At 35.9% G+C, this 26,966-nt stretch overlaps 1 protein-coding gene across 1 annotated transcript; it reads left to right on the top strand.

The window, feature by feature from the left end:
* The first annotated feature begins 16,387 nt into the window (after window positions 1-16,387).
* LOC129262009 (sequestosome-1-like) lies at window positions 16,388-26,519 on the top strand. The gene is made up of 8 exons (XM_064100351.1): window positions 16,388-16,742; window positions 18,595-18,778; window positions 19,144-19,239; window positions 20,191-20,435; window positions 21,676-21,985; window positions 22,330-22,619; window positions 23,274-23,397; window positions 23,878-26,519. The coding sequence occupies exons 2-8, from the start codon at window positions 18,607-18,609 to the stop codon at window positions 24,042-24,044; spliced, it is 1,404 nt and encodes a 467-aa protein (XP_063956421.1). The 5' UTR covers window positions 16,388-16,742; window positions 18,595-18,606; the 3' UTR covers window positions 24,045-26,519.
* Window positions 26,520-26,966: the final 447 nt, after the last annotated feature.

The raw sequence follows: 26,966 nt of genomic DNA, 5'->3' as shown, positions 1-26,966 counted from the left end.
ACTTTACTGACTTCAAGAAATTGGAAGGTGGAGAGGGGCAAACAAGTTTTATAGGTAAAACTTTACGCCCACAACAAGGTATGTTACAAGGTATGTTAGATCCATAACCTTTCAAAGTTATGACATTTCAGAAAATACCCCAACATAATCAAAGTTCATTGACCCTAAATGACCTTTGACCTTAATCATGTGATCTAAAACTTCAGCACAAATGATCAGTGATTCTTAGTTTATGTCCAAGTTTCATGAACTAGGTCCACATAAGTTATGATGACATTTCAAAAACTTTACTTTGTTTAAACTATTAGATACGGGGTAAGTTTCAATTTGTGAAACTATTGGCAAAACATTGTTACTTTCACATCTGTTCCGAGAATATCCAAACTTCTCAACAGGCACCAAGTAATCACAATTTTGCAAGCAAAGGTCTTCAATTAAGTAAGCTCTTATACCTACAGATTTTAATGCATTTTACCTACTATTTGAAATAATTATCTTTAATATCTTTGTCTGCTTCGTGTCTTCTTTTTTAAAGCTTTGCAAAACTATCATTTGTGAATTTACTCAATTTAGGTCACACTTTTTACACTTTTTCAGCTGAGAGCACACTACACGTAGTCGATCGCCATAGAAATTTGAGATCCCAATACCAGCAAAATTCTGTCAAGCAATTTGACTCTAGGATCTTGCTTTCTGTTTGGTAGTTACATGTATGCCTTATGGCTTCAATTGATTTTGTATGCGCCATGAGAGGTGTATGAAAGAATTTCAACTTCATGATTATTGATAATATCTAAAATCTGCGCAAATTATGGTCACCCCATCATACATCATGCCTCACTGATCAACTCCTCATTTTTTATATTCATTTTCTCATTCATGTACGGTACATCAACTAATGATGAACTTGAACTTTGAAGATCATGAGTAGATCAAACGAACAACAAGATCAGACTGCAACTCAAACTAAATTTAAAGCACTTCTGCAGGTGCATCATCAGGCAATTAACAAAACTTGATTCAATACCGTTATTTTAAAGGAGAATGAAACCCTTGAAACCAACTGAATCCATATCAAAGAGAAAAATCAAAGAAACATATTGTTGAAAGTTTGAGGAAGATTGAATAAATAATAAGAAAGTTATGAGCATTTGAATATTGAGATCACTAATGCCATCTAGATCCTCCCATTGGCAATGCGACCAAGATCTGTGATGTCACACACATACAACTCCCTCATTACTTTAGTACTTTATTTCACTTGTATTCTCACTTTTATAGAGTCTATCACAAGGTGAGGTGTTCTTTTTATGAGAGGACAAGTACAGAGGTTTCACAACATTATATCATTGATGAATCGTTTGTCATATATGATTAGAATGAGCAAAAAGAGATGTTTTGGGGTATATTTTCAGTGTCCAAAAGGGGAGAGTTGTTCATCTGTGACATCATAGATCTTGGTCGCATTGCCAATGGGAGGATCTCCATAGCATTAGTGATCTCGACATTCAAATGCTCATAACTCTTCTATTGCTAGTCCTATTTTACTCAAACTTTTGTTGATCTTATTCTTTGATTTTTCTGCTTTCACAAAAGCTAACTTGCTCCAAGAGTTTCATTCTCCTTTAAGCAATTCATTGAAACAGTGTGCAGCTCCGCAGAGCGTGCAACCCAATTTATGCCCTCCACGGCCTAGCCAGGAGGCTTCTAGAGAGTAAAAATCATTTACTAATGTAGGCTTACTCTCAATGAAGCCATGTCTTCCTTCTCATTCACCTACATGAAGGACCCCAAAACCTGAAACTTTCACCCCCGAGATTTCTACTTTCCTTCTAAAAGATCTAGCCCTAAATCATGTACATGGGATAAAACTTCATTTCCGACATTTCTACGTTCTCGTTGTTATTTTTAAACAAGAATTCATCAAAAAAATGAGAAAAATATTGTGAAAAGACGGAAGAGACTTGCCCGATGTTTACGCCACCATCTTGTTTCCTATTGTTCTTCGCCAACGTTACGCAACGCACGCGTCCGAAAAAATCCTTCAAAACAAAGTTTTATTGCTTCAAAACAAGTTTTACATACCATACCATTGACAGCTTTAAAAATACATTTTTCAACATGACTACTGATGTACCTTGTAGTTGTATTTCTTTTTTTTTAATGATTTTTATCTTGAACATTATGACAAAATATATGGTCAATATGCTCTTTAATTAATTTCCTAATCTCATATATTTTGGAGAGGACTAGTCGACACACAATAAAAAAAGGGGAAATCACTGAAAATAACCAGAGAAATTGCTATGTATAAAACATTGCTCTGTAATGCAAGTAAGATAATTTTTCAAAAAGAAATTAAGAGAGGGGGAGACAATGAAAGAAAAAAAATAAAAAGAAAGACAGAAAGGACGAAGAAATGAAGGAAAAGAAAGAAAAAAAAGAAAGAAAAAAATATAGAAAGAGAGAGAGAGAGAATGGCTGCGGGGAAGAGAAAGATGGAAGGAAAGAAAGAAAGAAAGAAAGAAAGAAAGAAAGAAAGAAAGAAAGAAAGAAAGAAAGAAAGAAAGAAAGAAAGAAAGAAAGAAAGAAAGAAAGAAAGAAAGAAAGAAAGAAAGAAAGAAAGAAAGAAAGAAAGAAGGGAAAGAAGGATGGAAAGAAAAAAGCAAAAAAAAACTGAGGGAAGAGAAAGGAACAAATAAAAAAAGAAAAAGAAAGAAAAAAGGTAAAAAGAAAGAAAGAAAAGAAGGAAGGAAAGAAAGAAGAGAGAAAGAAAAGGTAAAGGATTGATGGAAGGAAGGAAAAAAGAAAGAAAGAAAACGAGAGAAAGGAAAGAAGGAAAAAAGAAAAGATATAAGGATAGATGGAAGGAAGGAAAAAAAGAAAGAAAAGAAAGATAGAACGAAAGACAGAAAGAAATGAAGGAAGGAATGAAGGAAAGAGATGAAGGAAGGCAGAAAGAAAAAATATGGAGGAAAAAAAAGGATGGATGGAAAAAAGAAAGATCAAAAGAACGAAAGACAGAAATAAAGAAAATCAGAAAGAAAGAAGGAAAGAAAGGAAGGAAGGAGAAAGAATGAAAGACAAAAAGAAAGGAAGAAATGAAGGAAAGAAATAAAAGAATGAAAGGGATGAAGAAAGTAAGGAAGAAAGTAAGGAAGAAAAAAAGACAGGAAGAAAGGTAAAGAATGGATGGACGGAAGGAAGACAGTAAGAAAGAAAGGAAGGGGGAAAGAAGGACGGATTAAAGAAAGAGGTAAACAAAGGTTGGATGGAAGGAAAAAAGATAGAAAGAAAAGAAAGACAGCTATAGTAACAGAAACAAGGCAAACGCCAAGCGTTGTCTCGCCTGCATATTGCAGTCATGAAGAGACTGCATGTCAAAACTACATGTATGCTATATGACTAGATGGACCTCTTTTATGAGTTTGGCGATCCCACCTCGAAGCTATAGAAAGTTATTGTGTGTACAACAGTACACAGCAGTGCCAGTCATGGAAAGTTCATTGACCTTTGACCTTAATCAAATTCAACTCACATTCGAACTTGACCTGCACCTTCAAGAGATGGACCTCTTGTTTGAATTTGGCAATCCTACCTCGAAGATATAAAAAGTTATTATGTGTACAACAAAGCACAGTGCCAGTCATGGAAAGTTCATTGACCTTTGACCTTAATCAAATTCAACTCACATTTGAACTTGACCTGCACCTTCAAAAGATGGACCTCTTGAATGAATTTGGCGATCTCACCTCGAAGCTATAGAAAGTTATTGTGTGTACAACACAGCACAGTGCCAGTCATGGAAAGTTCATTGACCTTTGACCTTATTCAAATTCGACTCATATTCGAACTTGACCTGTGCCTTCAGGAGATGGACCTCTGGTATGAATTTGGTGATCCTACCTCGAAGATATAGAAAGTTATTATGTGTACAACACAGCACAGTGCCAGTCATGGAAAGTTCATTGACCTTTGACCTTATTCAAATTCGACTCATATTCAAACTTGACCTGTGCCTTCAGGAGATGGACCTCTGGTATGAATTTGGTGATCCCACCTCGAAGATATAGAAAGTTATTATGTGTACAACACAGCACAGTGCCAGTCATGGAAAGTTCATTGACCTTTGACCTTATTCAAATTCGACTCATATTCAAACTTGACCTGTGCCTTCAGGAGATGGACCTCTGGTATGAATTTGGTGATCCCACCTCGAAGATATAGAAAGTTATTATGTGTACAACACAGCACAGTGCCAGTCATGGAAAGTTCATTGACCTTTGACCTTATTCAAATTCGACTCATATTCAAACTTGACCTGTGCCTTCAGGAGATGGACCTCTGGTATGAATTTGGTGATCCCACCGCGAAGATATAGAAAGTTATTATGTGTACAACACAGCACAGTGCCAGTCATGGAAAGTTCATTGACCTTTGACCTTATTCAAATTTGACTCGTATTCGAACTTGACCTGTGCCTTCAGGAGATGGACCTCTGGTATGAATTTGGTGATCCCACCTCGAAGATATAGAAAGTTATTATGTGCACATCACAGCACAGTGCCAGTCATGGAAAGTTCATTGACCTTTGACCTTATTCAAATTCGACTCATATTGGAACTTGACCTGTGCCTTCAGGAGATGGACCTCTGGTATGAATTTGGTGATCCCACCTCGAAGTTATAGAAAGTTATTATGTGTACAACACAGCACAGTGCCAGTCATGGAAAGTTCATTGACCTTTGACCTTATTCAAATTCGACTCGTATTCGAACTTGACCTGTGCCTTCAGGAGATGGACCTCTGGTATGAATTTGGTGATCCCACCTCGAAGATATATAAAGTTATTATGTGTACAACACAGCACAGTGCCAGTCATGGAAAGTTCATTGACCTTTGACCTTCTCCAATTTGACTCATATTCGAACTTGATCTGTGCCTTCAGGAGATGGACCTCTGTTATGAATTTGGTGATCCGACCTCGAAGCTATAGAAAGTTATTGGGTGTACAAAGTTATTATGTGTACAACACAGCACAGTGCCAGTCATGGAAAGTTCATTGACCTTTGACCTTTGACCTTATTCCAATTTGACTCATATTCGAACTTGACCTGTGCCTTCAGGAGATGGACCTCTGGTATGAATTTGGTGATCTCACCTCGAAGCTATAGAAAGTTATTGGGTGTACAACACAATTGTTGACGACGACGCCGACACCGACGCCGGAAATAGTGATATCTATGTCTCGCTCCGCTACGCAGGCGAGACAAAAATGAACAAAAGAAGGAAGGAAATTTAAAGAAATGAAGAGAGATTCAAAAGAAGGAAAGATTGAAAAGAAAAGAAGGAAAGATAGGCAGAAAGAAAAAAATAGTGAGGAAGAAAGCTCAAACTATCCAGTATCCAGTCATAAATAAAAAAGAAAATTTATCAATTTCCTTGGCTAAAAAAAATAGTTACGAAAGAAACCATGTTTATCAACATACACACAAATGCATATGTGGGACTGTCAAACAATGTATTTCAGTGTGTGCGATACAGACGATCATTCGAAACCCGATCTTTTTTAAGCATAAGAGTAGTGAAAATTTCTCCTTTTACTGCTTACAAATGACAGAGCTACCCCAATTTTTAGGAAATATGGACATTACAAGAATTTTCATTGGTAAGAAATGTGAATTTTGACAGTTCTGTGGGAGATTTCTTCCAGAGCAAACTTCGTTCGTGCAGCACCGTACTCCGTAGAAACTTAACTACATGCATCGGCTGCGTGGACTAGGCGCTAGCTAGCTAGGTATGCTAGACTGCCATTGATTCTGTGTGTGTGTGTACGTCTCTGAGTCTCTGTGTTTATTGCAGAAAATGGCGCAAATTTTGCAATTCGAATGATGACTGATAAACTTTTTTGAAAGAAGAAATTAATGATATTGCTTTTTTTTGTCTCTTTTTCTTTTCTATATTTTGATGGCGAAATATGGGGAATCTTTCTAAAATATAATTTCCATAGGAGAATTTTGCTTGCCCGATTCGGGCAATCAATACTTGCCCGACTCTAACTTTTACTTGCCCCGGGCAACCGGGCAAGCGCTTATGTCGCACCCTGTAGGTATGAGATCGAGATCACAGCGAGTATTTACACTCTTCCATAATGATTCCGAAAGGGAGGCGCAACACCCCCATCCACATGGGCGCAAATCCCAGGGGGACACGTCCCCCTTACCTAAAATAGTAGGGGGCACATTATCAAATGTCCCCCTACTATTTTTGGTCTTTTATATTGGAAAGAAATAGGCTACATCATTCAAAATCGAAATAAAACATGTATTTTGGAAGAGACGACCTTACTTTTGGAGTGCACTTTTTTTTTTTGTCAATTCAATTACAGATGGCAGATTTTTTAATCAAATCACGGGTGATATATAGATTTGAAAAAAAAATTGTAAAAAGACTGCGAGGAGCGAAGCGAGCCAGAAAATAATATTTTTTTGATGAAAATTTAATCAAGTAGTAGTAGTATTGCATAAAATTTAGCAACCTAATATAAACACATTTATATATACGCAATTCATCTTTCTTCTCTTGCCATTTCAACTAATTTCCCTTTCATGCTAATGTATTATAGCACTAAGGGTAGTCAGGTGGCGTAACAAGCTAAAATTTAGGGGGCTAGATAGTACGGCATATCGGGCATAATTTATCACAAATCTGCCAGTGAGCAAGCAAGCAAAAATTAGATTTTTTGTTTTGTTAAAAATTTCCTTCTGCGGCCACTCATTTCGGGATGATTTGTTCTTTCTCACATGACTTACCTTCTTTTTTCCATTTTCCTTTCGTTTTCCTTTTTTATGTTCTCATATCACTTTTCTTTTCACTTTTCCCTTTCTTTCTTTCTTTATTTTTTTTCTTTCTTTTAGCTTCTTTCCTTTTCTCTTTTCCTGTTTTTTTTCGGTGAAATCCACTCGGGGGAGGGCCAGCCATACCCCACCTGTTTACGCCTCTGAGATGTAAGCTCTACTCATGATCTTAATCTTCAATTTTTCTACAGTACTGGGGGTGGTGCATTTTCTCAAGTAAATTTTGACAAACCCCCAAAAAGGTTATCACACACAAAAAAAATTGTCATTTTGTCCCGCGTAAGATTTGACAGGTAAAAAAAAAAGATGGTCACTAAAAATGAAAGACTGTCATTTTGTCCGTGTAATATTTGACAAGTTATAAAAAGATGGTCACTAAAATTGAAGTTCATTTTGTCCGTGTAATATTTGGCAAGCCCCCCCCCAAAAAAAAAACGTTTTAACTAAAAATGATCGAAGGCCATTTTGTTTCTCTTAAAATTTGTCAAGTATAAAAAAAATTGTCACAAAAAAAATGAAGGTCATTTTGTCCCATGTAAAATTTGGCAAGCCCCGCCCCCCCAAAAAAAAATGGTTTTAACTAATAATGATTTTCTTGCGTAAAATTTGACAAAAAAAGTTTGTCACTATATTTGGCAAGCCCCCCTCCCCCCCCCCCCCCAAAAAAAAGGTTCACTAATAATGATCGAGATTATTTTGTCGCGCGTAAAATTTGACAAAAAAAAAGGTTGTCACTATTAAAGAAAAGAAGGTCATCTTGTCCCGCGTTATATTTGGCAAGCCCCCACCCCCCTCCCCCATTAAAAAGTTTGTCACTAAAAATGATATATAGAAAGTCATATTGGAAGCAAAAAAGAAAAGGCAAAAAAAAAGAAAAGAATATGAACAAAATATCCCCATTACAAATATTGCTGTGATTCTCATATAGGGAGAGGGGGGCACACAACTTTGTATTCTGAACGACATATTTTTTTTACATCCAAAATATTGACTATGAATCTCAAAAGGTAGAACGGGCCAGTAACGCTCACCCCCCCCCCCCCCCCCGGATCCGCCACTGATTCCAATCTATAATGACTTTTATCTGCAAATACTGATGCTTTGAAATCAAGATACTGAACTGAAGATTGATATGTTGTAATATTATAAATTATGAACGTCTGACGAAAAAAGATAACCAACCGATCACCTGACCGATCAGCTGACCAGTACGCGAATCACATCGGAGTTGATCAGTCATCACAGTGTTTGGAATGCTCACCAAGAATTCAAGAAAAAAGACTGAACATGCAAGTTTAACCTCAATCCATTAAATTTCAAATGTCGTAGAAGTTTACTTATGAATGATGTTAAGCTAAGAACTAATTTATACCAAAATTTTTACCATCCAATTTGTATTAAGGCGTACATTTGCCAAAGTCCTTGGTTGCAAATAAAAATGGCACTTTCTAACCGGTTTTATCAGTTATGTCGCCTATGAGGTCCATACATGTATTGTAATGTTTGGACCTCATTGAGTGACCACTCCCCCCCCCCCCCCCCCCCCCCCGGCCAGCGCCAGCAGCCCCTATCTCTCTCTCTCGTTTCTATTTCTTCTCAATCTCAGTGAGACTGAGACTGCACTGTCTGTGCCATGTGGATTCTTGGTAATACAGATTACAGAAGTTCCAAGTTAATTTTACTGTAATTTTTTTAAAAAATATTTCAAATTCAATTTTATTCATTTTTGAATTTGAATTTGACTTTTGTCAGTTCAATTGGAATTGATCATCACATTGGTAGACTACTTAGATTTTAGTGAAACATATATCAGTGAAAAGAGAAATAAATTATCTATTCAGTGAATCATCTCATACTAGCTCATCCTGTTAAAAAACTAACTTAGGCCTAGGCCTAGCTAGTTATTAATATTATAACATAACCTCGCATAAATGTGAGTCGATGGTGTAACTAACACTGTTGACAACATGTGGGACTGACTTTTACACCCGACGACAAAAACATATTTGTCGTTGTTATTTATAATATGAAATATAAACTTACCTCCTTGTAGATCAAGATCATCAAGAAATGTATCCTCATCATCTTCTTTTTTAACAGAATTAAGATGTGGATCCGAATTCATTACTGAATCGGGTGAAAATAACCAATGTGTTTGGTCTCCCATTTTGATTTCATTTCACTTTTCGACATACCGGTATAATTTATGCGTTGATGTTAACGTTGTCGTCATCAATCTTGTGATAAAAAGGCGTTGCGTGATTGGTCGGTGGCATATCGTGCCATGCCATGGCCTCTGTACATGTAGTCTTTTTTTCTAGCGCGCACAGAAGATCAACAAAATTGTAAGAGCTTAGTCTGAGGCACAGACCTTAATGAACTAAAAATGGTAAAAGGCCCCGGTAATTTAAGACACGACTCTTGTTTGGTACAAATATAATTTGTTGCTTCAGTACACAAGTCCCAGACAGTGCTACGGGAGGGGGGGGGGGGCATGGATGCCCTGAGCAGAGGCGTCGATCCTGGGGGGCAGGGGGGGCGATCGCCCCACCACTTTGAAAATATTGGGGGAGGGGCAAACATATTGTTTTGCCCCCCCCCCCAATAATTCCGCATGGGCAAAAATAGAATAAGATTGTAATGTTACACAGAAATCAGCAAGCGAGATTGAGATACACAACTTATTCTTTATTTAAAATCGCTTTCAAAATGTCCGCTTTTTCAGATTGGAATATAAGAATTTTCAGCTCGCGCTTCGCGCTCGCATCAATTCTGTAGTAAAAACCCATACTTTTCATGATTAATTTGTTAATATAAGTCCCGTTTTCAATTCTAAGCCTCAAAAGAACTCCCGCTTCTATTGGCAATATATCTTGTTCTTTATTAAAAACGTCCAAACTGTCAATTTTTTTTCACTGCAGATCGAAATATCAAAATTTCAGCTCGCGCTTCACGCTCGCATCTATTGTTTTAGATACCCATCTTAATCCTTGGTACCAAAAATGCTTAGAATATCAAGTTTTCGGGTCAGAATATAAAGAAACTTCAGCTCGCTCTCGGCACTCGCATTATGTAGTGAGATATGTATCCTCCTCATGATCTGAGTTACTACCACTGGCGTAAATCCGTGTTGAGGGGTGGGGGGATGACTGAAATATTTTGGAATTTTTTTTGCAATCATGTTTTTAGATATGCAAGGAATTGTAATTGATATGTCCACAAGCAGTGGCGTACCGTGGGTCATATGGCATTGTGGGGGCACCAGCAAAATTTTTGAATCACTGAGTGAGCGCGCAAAGCGCGCTCAGTTGCTAGTTATTCTGACCTAATAGAGACATTTTAAGGACAATGTCATTGAACGGATATGTATCTCACTGATCAAATAATGCGAGCGCGAAGCGCGAGCTGAATTTTTTTTATATTCACACCTAAAAAGGGACATTATAATCAAATTTGTGTAATCATGATAGGTACCTGTCTCGCTAAACAATGCGAGCGCGAAGCGCGAGCTGAAATTTTCGTATATTTTGACCCCAAACAGCGAGATTTTAAGGAATATATATAATTTAGGAATCCATTAAGAGTATGCATATCTCACCATAGTCATCTAATGCGAGTGCCAAGCGCTTGCTGATTTTATTAGAATTACATCTGAACACATGAAACACTTTTTGTAGTCATTGCAATCATGATTATCATACGCATCTCACTAATCAAATATTGCGAGCGTGAAGCGCGAGCAGAAAATTTAGATAAGTTAGATAATTCAGACATGAAGTGGGGCATATAAGGTTTCTTTGTAGGGATTAACTTGGACCATACGTATTTCATTAACCAAATGATGCGAGTGCGAAGCGCGAGCTGAAAATTTTTGATATTCAGATCAGAAAAAGGGACATTTTAAGGACTGATTTTAGGAATTCATGAAGAGTAGACATATCTCGCCAATCCACTAATGCGAACGTAATCACGGACAGGAAATGTTTTTATATATACGAAGACCTTAACATGGGGCAATCACTTTTTGAGTCATGTAAAAGAAGCATAGGCCTATGTCACTACATAAAACAATGATAACTCAAGTGCTAGGAAATATATTTGGTTTATATTGACTTGAAAACGGGATGTTTTAGTACAACAGGATTATATATCTCGTTGAACAGACAATGCGAGCACCAGGAACAATGAAGACGTAGGCCCTGGGCAAATTATGTTTCATAAAGTTATGATAAAAATGTTTCTTATGTAATGTAACATAACATAATTATAATATAATATAACATTATAATGAATAATACTTTCTTCTTTCCCACTACGTTTCTTTTCCTTTCTCCCTCTTTTCTCTTTTTCCCCATTTCCCCGGGTTTTTTTTGTCAGCCGATGGGGGGAGCATGTGCCTCCCATGCCCCCCCCCGTAGTTACGCCACTGTATGTCCATATGGCAAATACCCCTCCACTATTATCTTTTTACCCCATGATGGTTTAATGGTTTTATTAGAGATTACATTCAAAATTTTTTGACATTCCATCTTAATCCCTTCCCAAAGACCCCAACATTGATGAATTAGAAGAAACGGGGGTTTCTCTTCTGTGTTATAATAAGGACACAAGTATTTCGTTTGGAAATGGTGAACTGGCTCTTTATTTGCATTTTATGATTCAATAATATTGTTTTATTTGTTAAGCGGTATTTTAGGAAGAATTTTCACCAATAAAATAATCATCTCTTGTTATTTTTTTTTTCTTTCGTAAAAAGTGGGGGGATGATTGTACAGGCCATCCCCCCTCCTCGAAAAGTGGGGGGGATATACCCCCCCCCGGATTTACGCCAGTGGTTACTACAAACAGTCCTAAACATTACCTTTTTCCAGTTTTCAGGTCAGTATACAAACAAAATTCAGCTCGCGCTTCGCGCTCGCATTAATTTGTAGGTGAGATATGTGGCTCTTTCTCATGAGTTATATATATATATATATATATATAGGCCTATGTGTGTGTGTGTGTGTGTGTGTGTGGGTGTGTTTCGTGTGATCGAGCCGCGCCTTTGGAACGGGACCGTTGATTCATGATTTTGCCCCCCCCCCCCAATCTGAAAAATTGACAGACGCCCCTGGCCCTGAGGGGAAAAGACTGAGGGATGGAGAAGAAAAAAGGTTGGAGCTAGCTCCATTATGGTTAAGATTAAAAAAAAAAAAACATGAAAGGAGCCCAAAATGAGACTTACAAATTAATCACTTATTTTCTCTTTTATTTCATTAAATGAAATATAATATTCTCCTCATTATGTGTTCAGAGTTTTATTTTTACCTGAACATGTGGAATTACCAATGTTTTTACACTTTATTCGGTCATCTTGGTTCTTGATGTCAAATATGTATGCAATATAATTCAAACAATTAAAAAACAAGAAATGTTGAATAAAAGGCCATGCACAATATTTTCTCATTTTACATCCGATTTGATGAATTTTTTTGCGTTATACTGGTTTAATATTTCTCTGATTCAATTTTTTTTCCACATGTGCTATCACATTTTTGGTTATCGCGTAGGGTCGGGCAATTGCGAAACCCGACCATTCGAAAAAAAAGAGCCCCCTAGATTTCCGAAACGTCAGGTCCAGTTTTACCCGATGTTTTGTGAAAATTATAGCAAAATTCTCCCAGTCAGCCCCCCCCCCCTAGAACCGCGCCTGCCTTTTCAGTTCTGAATATCAAAAACAAAAATTCCAGCTCGTGCTTCGCACTCGCAGTATTTGACTAGTGAGCCTAGCCTACTTCTTTTTATTATGATTAGCCTATACAATGTTTAAAATTTTCCTGTTTTGGTCTCAATCTGAAAATTTTCAGCTCTCGCTTCGCGCTCACATTATTGTTTTAGATATAGGCCTATATCTTCTTCACATTCCTACAGTGCGAACAGTGTTACTTTTCTGATCAATATTAAAGAAATCAACTCGCGCTTCGCACTCGATTATTTATTTAGTGAGATAAGTGACATGATTACAAAAGACCTACTCAGAATTTGTAGACCTACTATTTTTAGGTCTGAAAATTCAATAAAAATGTCAGTCCCACTGAACACATGTCCTTAATCAATGTTTCTTTCATGTTAGTGTCAATCAGCGCATGATGGCTATAGTGAGCGCGCTCGACTGAGCGACTCAAATGATTTTTTTTTCGTGCCCCCTCCCCTCCCCGCCAAAACAACAGAGGAATTGTTATTCCAATCAGTAACACAATGATCCGAAAATTTTGAGAGGGCAATCGATGCCGTATGAGACATTTTTCCTTTAAAAATATATGGAAATCTAACTTTGTGATAGATTTTATAACACAAAAGTCATGTTTCCCCCTCCTTACTTTTCCTTTGCTTTCTTTTTTCTCTCCCCCCCCCCATATTTGCTGTACGCCAGAGATTCCGAAGGTTCTTATAATGAAAAAAAATATAAGATATAAGATTCTTCCTATATTAGGCTTCGTTATACAGAAAATAAAAATCGGATTTGTTATTCCGAAGGTTAAGGCCAAGTCCACCCCAGAAAAATTTTGATTTGAATAAATAGAGAAAAATCAAAATAGTATTCACTGAAAATTTCATCAAAATCGGATGTAAAATAAGAAAGTTATGACATTTTAAAGTTTCGCTTATTTTTCAAAAAGTAGTTATATGTACAATTTAGTTACATGCAAAGGAGAGAATCGATGATGTCCCTCATTCACTATTTCTTTTGTTTTTTATTGTTTGAATAATACAATATTTCATTTTTTTTCAAATTTGACAAGAAGGACCAACTTGACTGAACCATAAAATGTGACAGGTATTGCGAGGCGGACATGTTTGTTATTATCGGGGTTATTATACGAATGTTCAATGATAACTTAAGGTTTGCTATATCGTTATGAATACTGTATTGACCAGTCAGACTGCATGTCCCAAGAAAGTGGCTTGTTTCATCCAAGTGATATTCATGACTTGAGATGTTTTGCATATTTAATGAGCTTGATGCGGACCAAAACACCTCTTTTCATTCGGTCATTGCTGCTCTAATTGTGCATCGAATTTCATGAATTTGGTACCATTGTAAAGAAAAAGAATCATTCTTTCAGGTCATGTGTTTGGATTTATTCAAAGATTTTGTAATATAGGTTAAAATTTTGATCTAAAATATGCTACAAAATAAATATTTTCACCTGACAAAAGCTGCTATTTTCACACTTTATTTTTGTTTGAGCCCAAATGATTTTTATATCATGATAAAGCTGAATATGTATGCTTTGAAATGATATAGGTTTCAAAATAAGAATTGGTTTAATCGGGTCAAGATCACACTTTTCATTTGCCAAGTACATAAAGCAGCTTGAAAACAAGAATACTGCACTCTGATTGGTCAAAAAGACCACACAATGGCAAATTCCAACGGTTCCAGTGCCTGGGTTCGTGGGAAGGTCACACTTCCCATGTGGTAATCTCCTCAAATACCCCGCGCCTGTTGTTCTGTGAACCTTATCCAGCCAATCAGAACTCTGGATTTCATGCAAGTACAAAATTTCAGAAATCTCGTCTTGTACCTTGGTGGGAAAAGTGTGATCTTGACCCGATTAAAAGGTGCCGCATATCAAGAGTGGCATTGTGAGAAAGTACAGAAGTTTAGCTTCATGGTGATATAGATATCATTGAGGCTCAAAATAAAAAGTTTTGCACAATTTGCAAAAGAAAACAGAGCAAGAAAATTCAGTTTTGAGGCACATTTTCAGGCCAGAAATTTACTTATTTAACAAAATATTGTATACAAAATAAATGACCAATATGAAGGAGTAACTTTTACTCTATCTGATGGTGCAATAATATTTCATTTAACTTGAGGTTAAAACAGGTATATTCTTAGAGAAATAAAATCTCACGAATCACGAGATTTTGCAAGGAGGAGGATTCAGCCACGAGATGATTTGGATGAATCTGGCCTTTTTGCTCATTAGCATATAGGGACCTGCGGTCTGACTGAAGATAAAGTTCGTTACTATTTTGAAAGAGCGATGTCACAAATGAAAAGGGGTTTGTTATTCCAAAGGTTCGATAGTACGAAAATAAAAATAGAATTATTGTTATCATTTTAAAACATGTTCTTGTATCGTTTTCGATAAAACAGAGTTCATGGTGCCACAATATTACGGGGCAGGGCGGGATATGTCCCGGTGAATAAACATTAGAAAAGAGAGGGGCGGGGAGAAAAAAAGGGAAAAGAGTATGGACTGAGAAGAAAAATAATAACAGGGCATGAGCCTACTGAAAATATACGTTATATAATTGTCGTGACTTCATTTTGTTGAAATTGAATTGAGGTACATTTTAAAGATTGAGGTTGCTTAAGAAGTTTTTTTAATTTATCTGTATCAATTATTGTTTAAGGGTGACGTCATAATATGTTATAACCCTTATGTCATCTTACCCGGCTATATCCCGGCCCCTATCAAATATGCTGGCAACGCCTACTTATTTTCCTTGAATTGTGTTGTCATAATCATCATCATGCATGTCATGTTATGTTTGTTTCTTGACTAATGCCCATTCTTTGTGGGGGTTTTACTTCTAAAAAGGACGAAATATATGTCAAGTCATGATTAAAATTACTATAAATACTTTTAAGAGGATAATTATATTCAATTTCTGTACATCGATTGCGTTCAAATTCCAACAGTTTTTTTTACCTATTCATTAAAAAAAAATATCTTGCTTTACTTTGTTTTGAAAATCTGGTTTGAGTGAGAAAAGGTAATTAAGAAACAGAAAATGTTGTCATTATTGCGCCTTTCCCGCGACCATGAAAAGTATAGGCCTAATGAACAAGCACGACAATCATCTCCTTTTTGATAGGCCTATAATTTATCACAAAAAATAATATATATTTACCGCAAAGATAAAGTTCAGTTATTTTCATGAAACCTGTATTCATCCCATAAAACGATTCTACCTATCGATATAAGAGAGTCAAGTGAAATATGAGTTATATTTTTTAATCAAATTAGCCTGTAGTTTCGATCATCAGTAAGCTTAGGAGTTAGGTTGTCTGTTTCATTAATTTTAATGTTTTAGGCAATGAAACTTATTTCTTTGCAATATTCTCTTAATAGTCTTGCTTAGTCTTGGCCTCTGTTGCATAAATCTGGAGGAATAATATGTGAGTCAGCGATATTGAAAGCAGATTATGAAACGTTCCAGAACGGAATCTTTGGGGTCGTGTGAAAAAGGGAATAACAGAAAACACTGCACATAGTCTGCAAGTACAGACATCTCCTTTTAGACTTTTCGCACACTGCCCAGTAGTGCACATTGTAGGGTCTGAAATAGTGGGTCTAGATTGACTCAAATATTGTGGCGGATTTTAAAACTTTATTTTAATTGATACAGACAGAGAGTGTTTATTCTAGTAGTCTTGACCTGGTTTAATTTGTTTAAGTGTCAAAGTATAGTCTGTGTTTGCAGACTAAGCAACGTTCGACGAGACAAGTATCGATGACGTTATGTTCTATTTTAAGAAACGATGTAAACAAACATTGAGCTGTCTTTCGCTCGCTCGGACGAACAAATCGATCGTTCCGTTTTGGAAACGTAATGTCTACGTTCAATTTCGCTGAGTAAGTCCGGATTCGAGTGTTCCAGAAACGTCTTGCATTCGGGTATATAAAGGCAGCCACTCCCAGTCGACATCCATACTGCGATTCGGTAGAATCTCCGCAAGAGGCAACTGAGTGTCAACGTCTGCGTCCGACGTCAAAACCATCGATAGTTAATCAGAAACTACTAAGAGTAAGAATTCTACGCCGGCCCGGTAGATAGAGATATTAGACCACTTGTTAATTTCACTTTTGATCAGCCATATACAAAAGGGTAAATTGTTATTCTCTTTCTAATTCTACTTTTATTTAGGATCTATTTCATTAGACTCGATCGGGACAGTCTCTCTGTAGTGTAGGGTCCATGTTATACATAGACATGAGCCGAGATCGAAATTATACCCCAGTTAATATACCCCCGATGAGGCATGAATGTAGTATTTACTATTGCCCTGCTCATGAAATAATTAGTAGATATTCACTGCTCTTTAAGGACGTTCCACAGTTATGTTTGTGCGCATTATGATTTGCGCATAGTTTACACTCTGCGCGCTGACGTCACAATGGATGAACAGGTGATTAATTAGCTGCGGGTATGTGCTGATTTTTCTCATCTTCTGCACTTTAACTGCAGATCCGATGCGTTATTTCATGAAGCTAAAAAATGGAATTATTCCATGGACCATTCAAAAAAAGATTCTCTACAATTTCAAAATACTTTACTCTGCAATGCTGCCAAGAATCACAAATATTACCCCGAGTTTGAATAAATGGTAGAGTGGTTTTGATTTTTTCTTCACATAGATACAAAGCATTCGGCGCATTTTTGGTGTTTTACAAAGCACATTTGCTCTAATAAAAATACTGATAGTTTAAAAACAAGCACATGACCCCTATTTTTGAATGTTTGTTCCTCTTAGGTATACCTTCCTCTACAACTCTACAAATTTTGGTGAAAATGACATGGATTTTGAATAAAGTGCAGCATTTATTGTACTTTTGTAGTTTGTTACTGAAATTTCACATTTTTTAGATTGGGATTTTGTTGTCTTTTACGCCATTTTTAAGAACTGACAGTGCTGTTAAACATAAAATTGCAAACAAATAGCACTATAAATATATTCTCCATTATCTAACGATACAATTATTAACTCTCTTGCGAAATTTGATGACTTTTTCATGTATTTTGACTGAGTATACAGGTTTAAACTCATTGTAGTAATCTTGGGCGGTCTAAAAATGCCAAATTCTTTTGAATGCGCAATTCTTAAGAACATCAATTTGGGTGAACTTTGAAGTTCTATAGCAAAAAATCAAGCACATGGACCTATGTTAATTTTTGCATATTTCGAATATTAAGGTTCTAAAGTATCTATGTGCAAAGTTTGGTGAAAATGACATGGATTTCACTTTAACTGTGGAACGTCCTTAATTGCCTTTCTCTCGTTTTTAATTGTTATAACATTGCCTGGAAGAACAATCTTTGTTTGTTGAAATATATGGAGATACAGGTGTGAGAGCTCAACAGTGGCATAGGAATTAAAAATGGCAAGCAGAAAAGGTTGAAAAGAAACTGGATATATATATTGTACAATAAACAGAGTTTCTGTTTATGGTAACTCCCGCAGGAACTCGGCAGGACAGCGTTTTGCTGGTAAACGCCAAGCTGGTATATAACCAATTATCTAGGAAACATTTTACGTCTAGGTTAATCAGTCATAGTGGCTAGGACTTTATATAGACGTCAGATATTAATCTCGGGCCTTATTTCAAAGGGGAGACAATGGCAGCTAGAGTATAGGGATTCGAACTCACAACCTTGCGATTATGAGTCCAATGCTCTAACCACTGGACCACACGACCCGTTAACAGAGGGGTATAGGTAAAATGTGAAATATAGTAAGCCACCAAAGCCATGTCCTGGGATTCCTTATTGATTGCATGGCCTCAATTACCCTACCCCCCCCCAGCATTGGATTAAGATATTTTTTGTGACTTAAAAAAATCCATTTGTGATTAATATGGTATTAATATATGCCATGTAGATCGAAGTATAGTGGCCTTGCCTTAATTTTGAGTCCTGAAACAGATGATAATTATTATACAATAACCGTTCTCATTTTCAGATTCAACGCAACATGTCTATGACAGTGAAAGCATACCTGAAGCGGGGAGAGAACGCAAATGCAGAGATCCGTCGCTTTGTGATTGACGTTGCTGTGAGTTCAAACTATGAATACCTTTCCAAGAAGGTAGCTCAAGTATTTCCGTCTCTGGGTGAACCCGACAATTTCACTCTCTCCTGGAAAGGTAATTTTTTTTTCTTTTATTCATAAACATTATGAAGTTATAAATCAATTCCACTGGTCCATTCATTTTTCCAATTCACTGAAAGAAATAATACAGAAAATAAAGAAGTTAAATATAAATGATAATAAAGTTCTATTAAATAAATATTTTTATAATACACTATATGATCAGACAAATGGGTGGTCATGGTCCCCCATCTATTTTTTTTTCTTGCTTTTTAACTTTACTTAAATTTGTTATAATGTGATAGTTTGACATTACAAACACTATAAATGTATATGTGTTGGGGACTACATCAGTGATTCCCATTCTCTTATTTTGACAAAAATTGTTTGATTATGTTTTTTTTTTCTCCATAATTATAGATTCTGAAGGAGACAACATCACTTTCTCCAGCGATGATGAGTTGGTAGAAGCCTTGGGTCAGATAAATGATGACATCTTCCGGATCTATGTCAAAGGTCAGTTTGTCCTTGTTATCAACAGTAGACTGTTATCATGAGTATTTTCAGTAATGACATGATTAATATTATCATCATCGTTCTTCGTATCATAAATATTAATATAATTTCTGTTAGAAAAATGAAAATAATTTGATAATATGAAAATGATTTATATTATCAAATTATTTTCATTTTTGTTGTTATTAATGTTATCATTATTATTATTTTATTATCATTACTAGTATTATTATTACTATTATTATCATTATTATTGTCATCATATTTCATGATTATTGTTAGTAACTTAGTACTATCATTACTATTACTGTTATCATTATGGTTATAATTATTGTAAGAATTATTATTGTATGGAGAACATCATATTAAATTTTTCATTACCATGGGAACTGCTCATCAGAAAGTCAAAATCAAGACTTTCATTAAAGTTACCATAATAATATTAGGCTTTATGGAATTTAACTTTATTATTTTTCAGTAAATGATTCTAGTATTTTCCTTGAAATGAATTATTATAGTTTATTGCATGATTCGATTACCAATTGATACTGTTATGTCTATGGGGGGTATGAGAATGTCAGAATCCAACTCTTTCTCTCATATCCCCCGGTCTCTCATCTTTATTCGTAGGATTTGTATGATTTCATTTGACTTCATATCTTTAATAATGATAAATCCTTTTTTATGTAGCGCATTATACCTTTAAAAAAGGTCAAAATAAAAAAGAAAAGGTGAAGGAAATCTAAGCTGGAAATGTTATGATGATATTATCATCATAGTATTACATTGTTACTTTGATGACATTATTAATTATCACTGTCATATTGATATCATTATGTTCTTACGTTATTTCTATGATATTATTGTTATGACATTACTATAATGATATTATAATTATATCATTAAATTATTACTATGATCATATCATTGATATTTTATTTGGTGAAATAGGAAAGAAGAAGTGTTCCCGTGAAGCCCCCGCGTCTACCAGTTCTGATGACGGTGGTCGGGAAGAGCAGGTATACCATCCAGGCGTAATCTGCGACGGGTGCGAGAGTCGAATCCGCGGTCCACGATTCAAGTGCATCACTTGCCCTGACTATGACCTGTGTAAGCAGTGCGAATCCAGAGGCACCCACCCGGAGCACAGTTTCGTCAAGTTCCGCAAGCCTCAAGTCGGCCGCAGTCACCACGGTGTAAGTATCAAAGTGCCAATTTGCTCTTCTGAATGTATATCTTATTCACACCTCCCCAGGGGAGTGTTTCATCAATTTTTTGTCCAAAACAACTCGGATTGGGCTATTTTCCTTGATTCTGACTGGTTGGTAAACATAGCTATGGTAACTGTCTGATAATACAGACCTTGTCGGATAAAACACCTGACAAGTCCTATCATAAAACGCTTGATCTTCAGGTTTGCCACACACCTTAGAGGTACAGGCGCAGATCTAGCTTTTTTTCAAGCAGGGGGTTTTACAAGAAAATTGACAAGCCCCAAAAAAGGGGGTTTCAATACCTAAAGCAGGTACCGAGAAATTTTAAAAGCACATAAAAGGGGTTGGCTTCAAAATGTAGGTCTTTACTATACTCAAAATGTTGATACCATTTTCAGTTTATGATGGGTTGCCATTCCTGGAATCCTGGATATAAGCTATTTCACTGACTTAAGCTAATCATTAATCATTCTAAATTGGTTTTTTTCTCGTGTATAATCCATTTTATGTCCTCTAAGTATAAAGAAATGATTAATGATGTTGTTCATTTGAGTTGTCAAAGCAGATTAATGTTGACAATAGAAGTTGTGTACCTCTGTAGTGATATAATAATAATTAATAATAATTACTTCTTATTAAGCGCTTTTTCAAAAGTTACAAAGCGCTGTACAAATGACAAAACAAATACAATCGGTGAAAACTTAAAACAAAACTACACAAAATGAAACACTACTTGCAATATATTAAACATGTTGAAACAAATGAGATTTAAGCATCTTCTTAAACACATCAATAGAAGAACATTGTCTAAGTTTATGGGGTAATCTATTCCAATATTTGGGGGCAAACACAGAAAATGACCTATCACCTACTAATTTTAATGTTCGGGGGATGTGAAGAGGGATATGTGATGATGACCGAGTGTTGTACATTGATTGGCAAACTGTTAGGAGGTCTGACAGGTATGGTGGAGCTTGATCATTGAGACATTTGAATGTGATAGTCAGAGACTTATGCTCAATTCGATTTTTTACTTTCAGCCAGTGTAATTCTCTTATCAGGGGGGTTGTCTGTGTATATGATGGTTGACAGTAAATGATAAGGATATAGTTTAGAAAAAAATGATGTTGATCAGCCCAAGAGAAACTTTTATATCTTTTAGGATAAGGCAGTAGTCCTTTCAGAAAATGTTAATTTATTTATTTTTTCTTTTGCAACACAGGGATTTTTCAACAGACCTGGGATGTTCCGCCAATTTGGCCACCCTGGCTGGCGTCATTGGTGGCAGTGGAACCAACAACAGCAACAGCAGCAGCAGCAGGAGGGTGGTACCCAATCTGCTACCCAAGAGGAGCAAACCCAGGGGGCTGGTGGCTCTCAAAATAATGGAGGCTGTCCCATGGGCCCAGGTCCCTTCTGCCCCCCTCCTCCCCCACCCCCAGGGTTTCACATGCCACCCCCACCCCCACCTCCACCCCATGCTTTCCTGAGGGACATCGGACAGACTGTTGCCCAGATGCTTGACCCTCTAGGTAAGATGAGATATCGACAAATATCAAATTCTTCTCTTTTTTATTTGTAAATATTTTTTCCCTATTCTTTAACATTTTAGATCATTCTTAAGATGTGTTGAATTGATTCAAAATGTGTTCCGAAACACTTTTAAAATTAAACATTATAATTGTGTCAGCCTTGGATATCTAGGACTTGAACTTGCATATAAATGATTGACTGTTTTTCCACCAATTTAAATCATAAGTTTCCATCAGATTATGGTGCCTCCTGTTTTGAAGCTATTACACACAGAATTCATTAAGAACATAGCTAGGTTTGCTATAAAACTTGACTTTATATAAATGATTATTTTTTCATGTAGGAATTGATGTTGATATCGACATCGACCACCAGGGTAACCGTACACACTGTGCTGGAGAAGCCAACGCCTGCGGTGGAGGACGTGGCCGTGGGAGACATGGGCGTCGTCATGGGGGCAAAGGTCAACGTGGATGCCGAAAGACATGGCACGGTGGCGAGCAGACATCTATGGATATGAGCCAGGAGGATGTGGAACAACCGGGTCAAGAAGCTTCAAACAACCAAGATAAGGGAGCTAGCACACAGAATGAAGCCAGTCAGAAACAACCGCAAGAACCTTCTGAACCAATGGTATGTCCTTTTTCTTTTTTGTCAAGTTGTAGCCAATACCCTCCCCCTTAATACAATGAGTTGCGATAGATACAAATCAATCTCAAATTGTAATTTATCTAAATCTGTGCATTTAAAGAGATCTGAATAGAAAATAAAATCTTATTTTGCAATTTTTGAATTTTGCTTCTTTGCTTAAAAATTTAAAATTAATATGTATGAAACCATTTCTCAAAAAAGTTTTAGAAATTATCGTTTTTGTAATGTGAAAATACAGGATGAAAGAAGTTCTTTTATGCAGTTCATTTCAAAATAAAATGGGACATTAAAGTTAATTTATGAATACCCATTTCAAATTTGGATTGAGTCCAATCTGATATAGGTGTTGCCACAATGCAGCTTTTGATCTTGCTTGACCAACCATGTGGAACTCACTTTCAAAGGGGCTCAAAATGGCAATCTCAGCAATTTCCCTTTAAAAGCATCATGAAGTCCTTTTTATTTATGTGCACTTGAATAACGGTTCTCTCTCTTTCTCTGTCTTCTTAAAGTTCCTTGAGTATTCTTTTTTACCACAGTGAAAAATGGTGCTATAAAGCATATAAATGTATTGTTATTATTATCATCATGCAAGGCACTTATTGTGAATGCATCTTATCTTTGTTTCTTCTTAAGGAGACTACTGTGAAAGACAGAGCTGGTAAAAGTCCGAACGCCTCACCATCTGGGAGTGATGATGCAGACTGGACCATGCTTGAGAACACAGGAGGAAAGACTCCCTCCCAGACTCCACAGGAAGGTATGGAATCACATTCTAATTTTATTTGTTCCACTTTCACTAAAACAACATATACATTAGAAATTTATTAGTAAAAATAAAATCTTTCGAGTTTGATTAAATATTTGACGAGTTGAGATACAGTATGACCAGTAATTCAAGCGGGGTGCTTTCTGTTTATTGATGTATTTGTGTTTTTTTACATCAGCTTAATATTCTTGGGTTTACTTTTATCTAAGTAAACGATGATAATGATTATAAATTATAATCATTGTTATTATTGGTATTATCATAATTATCATCATTACTGTAACCAAAATTATTCTTATTTTTATTATCACTATTGTTATTATTATAATTTATAATAACAATAATGATAATAAAAATGAAAATAATTTTGGTGATAGTAATGATTATAATAAAATCAATAATAATAGTGAATATGAAGAATGCACCACATTGACATTGATTTTGACACTGCCCTGTTCTATCTCTTTTCAGGATCTACAGTGCATCAGACTGCTCTGAATCAGATGATGGCGATGGGCTTTGACAACGAGGGCGGTTGGTTGACCAGCCTCCTGGAAGCGAAGAATGGCGACATCGTCCGTGTCCTTGACGCCATCAAGATCGGTCACCAGCCTGCGTTCACCGGAAACTCCAAATAAAGCCGTTCTAGAGAGATTGCATCGTGTCGCTATTGTAACCGTAACTAAGTTTAGCTTTGCTACTCTGTATGATTTTTGACCCATTTCTCCAAAACCAATTATAAAACTTTCTACAAGTATATCAGGGGAGAGTTTCATGACAGGGCTTGTTGGATGTTTTCCATTAGTCTATATCATCTGACAGTTACCATAGCAACAGTCAGAAACCTGTGCTTCTAAGCCAATTGAAATTCAGCAAAAGTTGTCGGACCTGACACCTTGTCAGATGACAAATAGGTAAGGTACAAAAAAATGAATGGTTAGGTATGTCTTTCTAGTTATATCAAGCTACAAAATATTAACAAGTGGGTGAGCCGAGTCAGAATTTTTCTTCTAGATTTCTGCTAGTGTCTGTTTGGACATTACGCACACTTGCAATCTGCAATCGGCTTACACATGCATGCAGTTTAAAAAAATAAAAAATGCATGCATTATTAAATGGCAAACTATTAATTGAGTAGTCTGAGAAATGAGATATATATGTGAAGTTACATAATTGGTTTTGGAGAAACAGTCATTCTTTTGTTATATTTTATGGTGTATGTAAATATATTTTGATCTGATAAAGTTATCCATTTGTTGCAATATATCGAATCATATGAATTCAAGCAGTTTTCTATGATTGTATTTTATTCATAATAGTCATAATATATTTGTAAGAAAATTGTAGAGATAAAATTATTAAATGACACCATTCATTGTCATATAAGCAGAGCTGCCAAGATGAATTTTACATTTTCAGAATTCTTATCGTTCCAAAATCCACATTTTGATCCGAAAAACCTAGAACTATAATTATAGTGCGTGAAAAAAAATTATGAATGGATATTGGCTAAGTTCTTTCACTAATTACATTTCCTTCCCACACATAGATTTGTTTTTTAAGTAACCACTGCCTTTGAAATAGAGAGAATGCCAAGATATGGAATAAATGCATAACTTTATTGATGATCTTTAAATTGAAGGCCATCTTTCTTGACGATGCCTGAGCTGGTCTGGGCTCTGTCGTAGCATGCTTGTCAGCATTTGTATTGATGTGGTTAAACCATTTCCACATCCTGTATCTACACCTGGGAGGTGTTTCACAAAGATTTGAGTATTAAAGTCATACTTAAATGCCGACGCATACATGATATGCAACGCACGAACTTATTGATAGATATGCATTAGTGCGCATCCTCATGACACGATCTGACCAATGCGGTCTAGCCTTTCATACTGTACGCAACTCGGTATTTATGTGCGACTCTAATGAGGTGTTGCAAGAAACTTGCAATCAATTGCAAGTCTATTTTCAGTCCCTAAATCAATTATAAGTTATAAGTTTAGAAATAAATCACACATTTGCAATTGATTGCTAATCTGCTTCTTGAAACAAAGCAGTGTAATCTGATATGCTACAGTTAAAACTTATCTATTAGTTGTAAAATTGCAACCAAATACTTGCAATTGATTGCAAAATTTTCTTGCAACACCCCCTAAGTCATACTTAAATCTTTGTGAAACACCCCAGATTTAGTTATCAGTCCTTCATAAGTTTTATATCCTTTGAGGTTTGACTTTTGGCATGATCTTTTTTGGACTTTTTGTACTCGAGATACTAAATTCATAGATTTAATTCCTTCATTTAAATACATAGTAAATAGTGCAATGGGTGATTTCAAGTTAGGTGCTGACCTTTCGGTGTTGAAGCAATTTTTACATTAGCACAGCACCAAACATGAAGAAGTTGGTTGTGGGATTACTTACTCTCACCAGGTGTTTAACTGTGATCATTTCATTTTTGTAAAGCTGAGAAAACCTTTCTAAATTGTGTTTCAAACACCAAAACCAAACTTGAAATTATGTAATGAAATGAAATGCATACATAAACATAAATACATTTTGGCATTAAAAGAGAGCTTTCTCATAGTTGTATTCCCAAAGCAAACAGTATAAAGTAACCAAGAATAGTTCTCTCAAAGTGATTAACATATTTAAAATGCTGACATGTATTCTTCTAGAGCGATGGCCCAGTAGTATTAACATACTTCAGTAAGATCTTGTAAGAGACATATATATTTTATTTCATATAATGATATTTTATATATATATATACACACTGCATTAGCATGTATACTGCTGTTTAATAACTCTATGACGTTGTACCCGCATCTGTGAATTATGTGAAATTAACATTTTTCTTTTAATGTATGTAAAGATACAAGAGACTTATTTGTATCATAAAGGGTTGTAGGGGTGTTCCATTACACTTACTGCTAGTCTAAAGTGAATATATTTGGCATTATATCAGATAATGGAAAATAATTGCAAATATATGAAATTCTTGAATATGCATCCGGATTTTAGACTGAATGATTTTAAGCATGAAAATGGTTGATGCTGTCTTTAAAGTTGATGTGTCCTGCAATAAATGTGACATTTGTGTAAAATCAATTTCAAGTTTCCAATCTTGACTTCTTTGTGTTGATGTCGTGCAGGAGCTTTCTGCCATTTTGCTTTGTACTAAATATACATGTAGCATGTGACCACTAAACTCTGGAATCTATGAAAGGTAATTGGGATTTTGACAATGATTTATGCATATTCCATAGACTATGCATAGCCAGTAGACTAAATTTGCACTATTGTCCAACCTTCATTTATCCATACGGTAGACATTCTGAAGTTTGCATATTGTAAATCAAAGTTTCAAAGTATGATTAAAACACAAAATGCTCTGTATAAACAAATACCTTCATCCATTCCCGAAGGAATCTGTTATTTTGAAAGAGAATGAGAGAGAGAGAGAGGGAGAGGAGAAAAGGGGAGAGGGAGATGGCGGAGAAGGGGCATGGGCAGGGAAAGAAGAGAAAGAGTGAAAGGGGACTCGAGAGAGAAAGA

Source organism: Lytechinus pictus, chromosome 5, assembly GCF_037042905.1.
Source record: "Lytechinus pictus isolate F3 Inbred chromosome 5, Lp3.0, whole genome shotgun sequence".
Taxonomy (NCBI): Eukaryota; Metazoa; Echinodermata; class Echinoidea; order Temnopleuroida; family Toxopneustidae; genus Lytechinus; species Lytechinus pictus.
Note: the sequence above shows the minus strand (reverse complement) of the source record. Positions and strands in the feature narration are given on the sequence as shown.

What these genes read in the sequence shown, in the direction of transcription:
- LOC129262009 (XM_064100351.1), top strand. Translation starts at nt 18,607, where the DNA reads ATGTCTATGACAGTGAAAGCATACCTGAAGCGGGGAGAGAACGCAAAT. An exon ending in CTTCCGGATCTATGTCAAAG is followed by an intron (nt 19,240 to 20,190) that starts GTCAGTTTGTCC and finishes TTGGTGAAATAG; the next exon opens with GAAAGAAGAAGTGTTCCCGT. An exon ending in TCGGCCGCAGTCACCACGGT is followed by an intron (nt 20,436 to 21,675) that starts GTAAGTATCAAA and finishes TTTGCAACACAG; the next exon opens with GGATTTTTCAACAGACCTGG.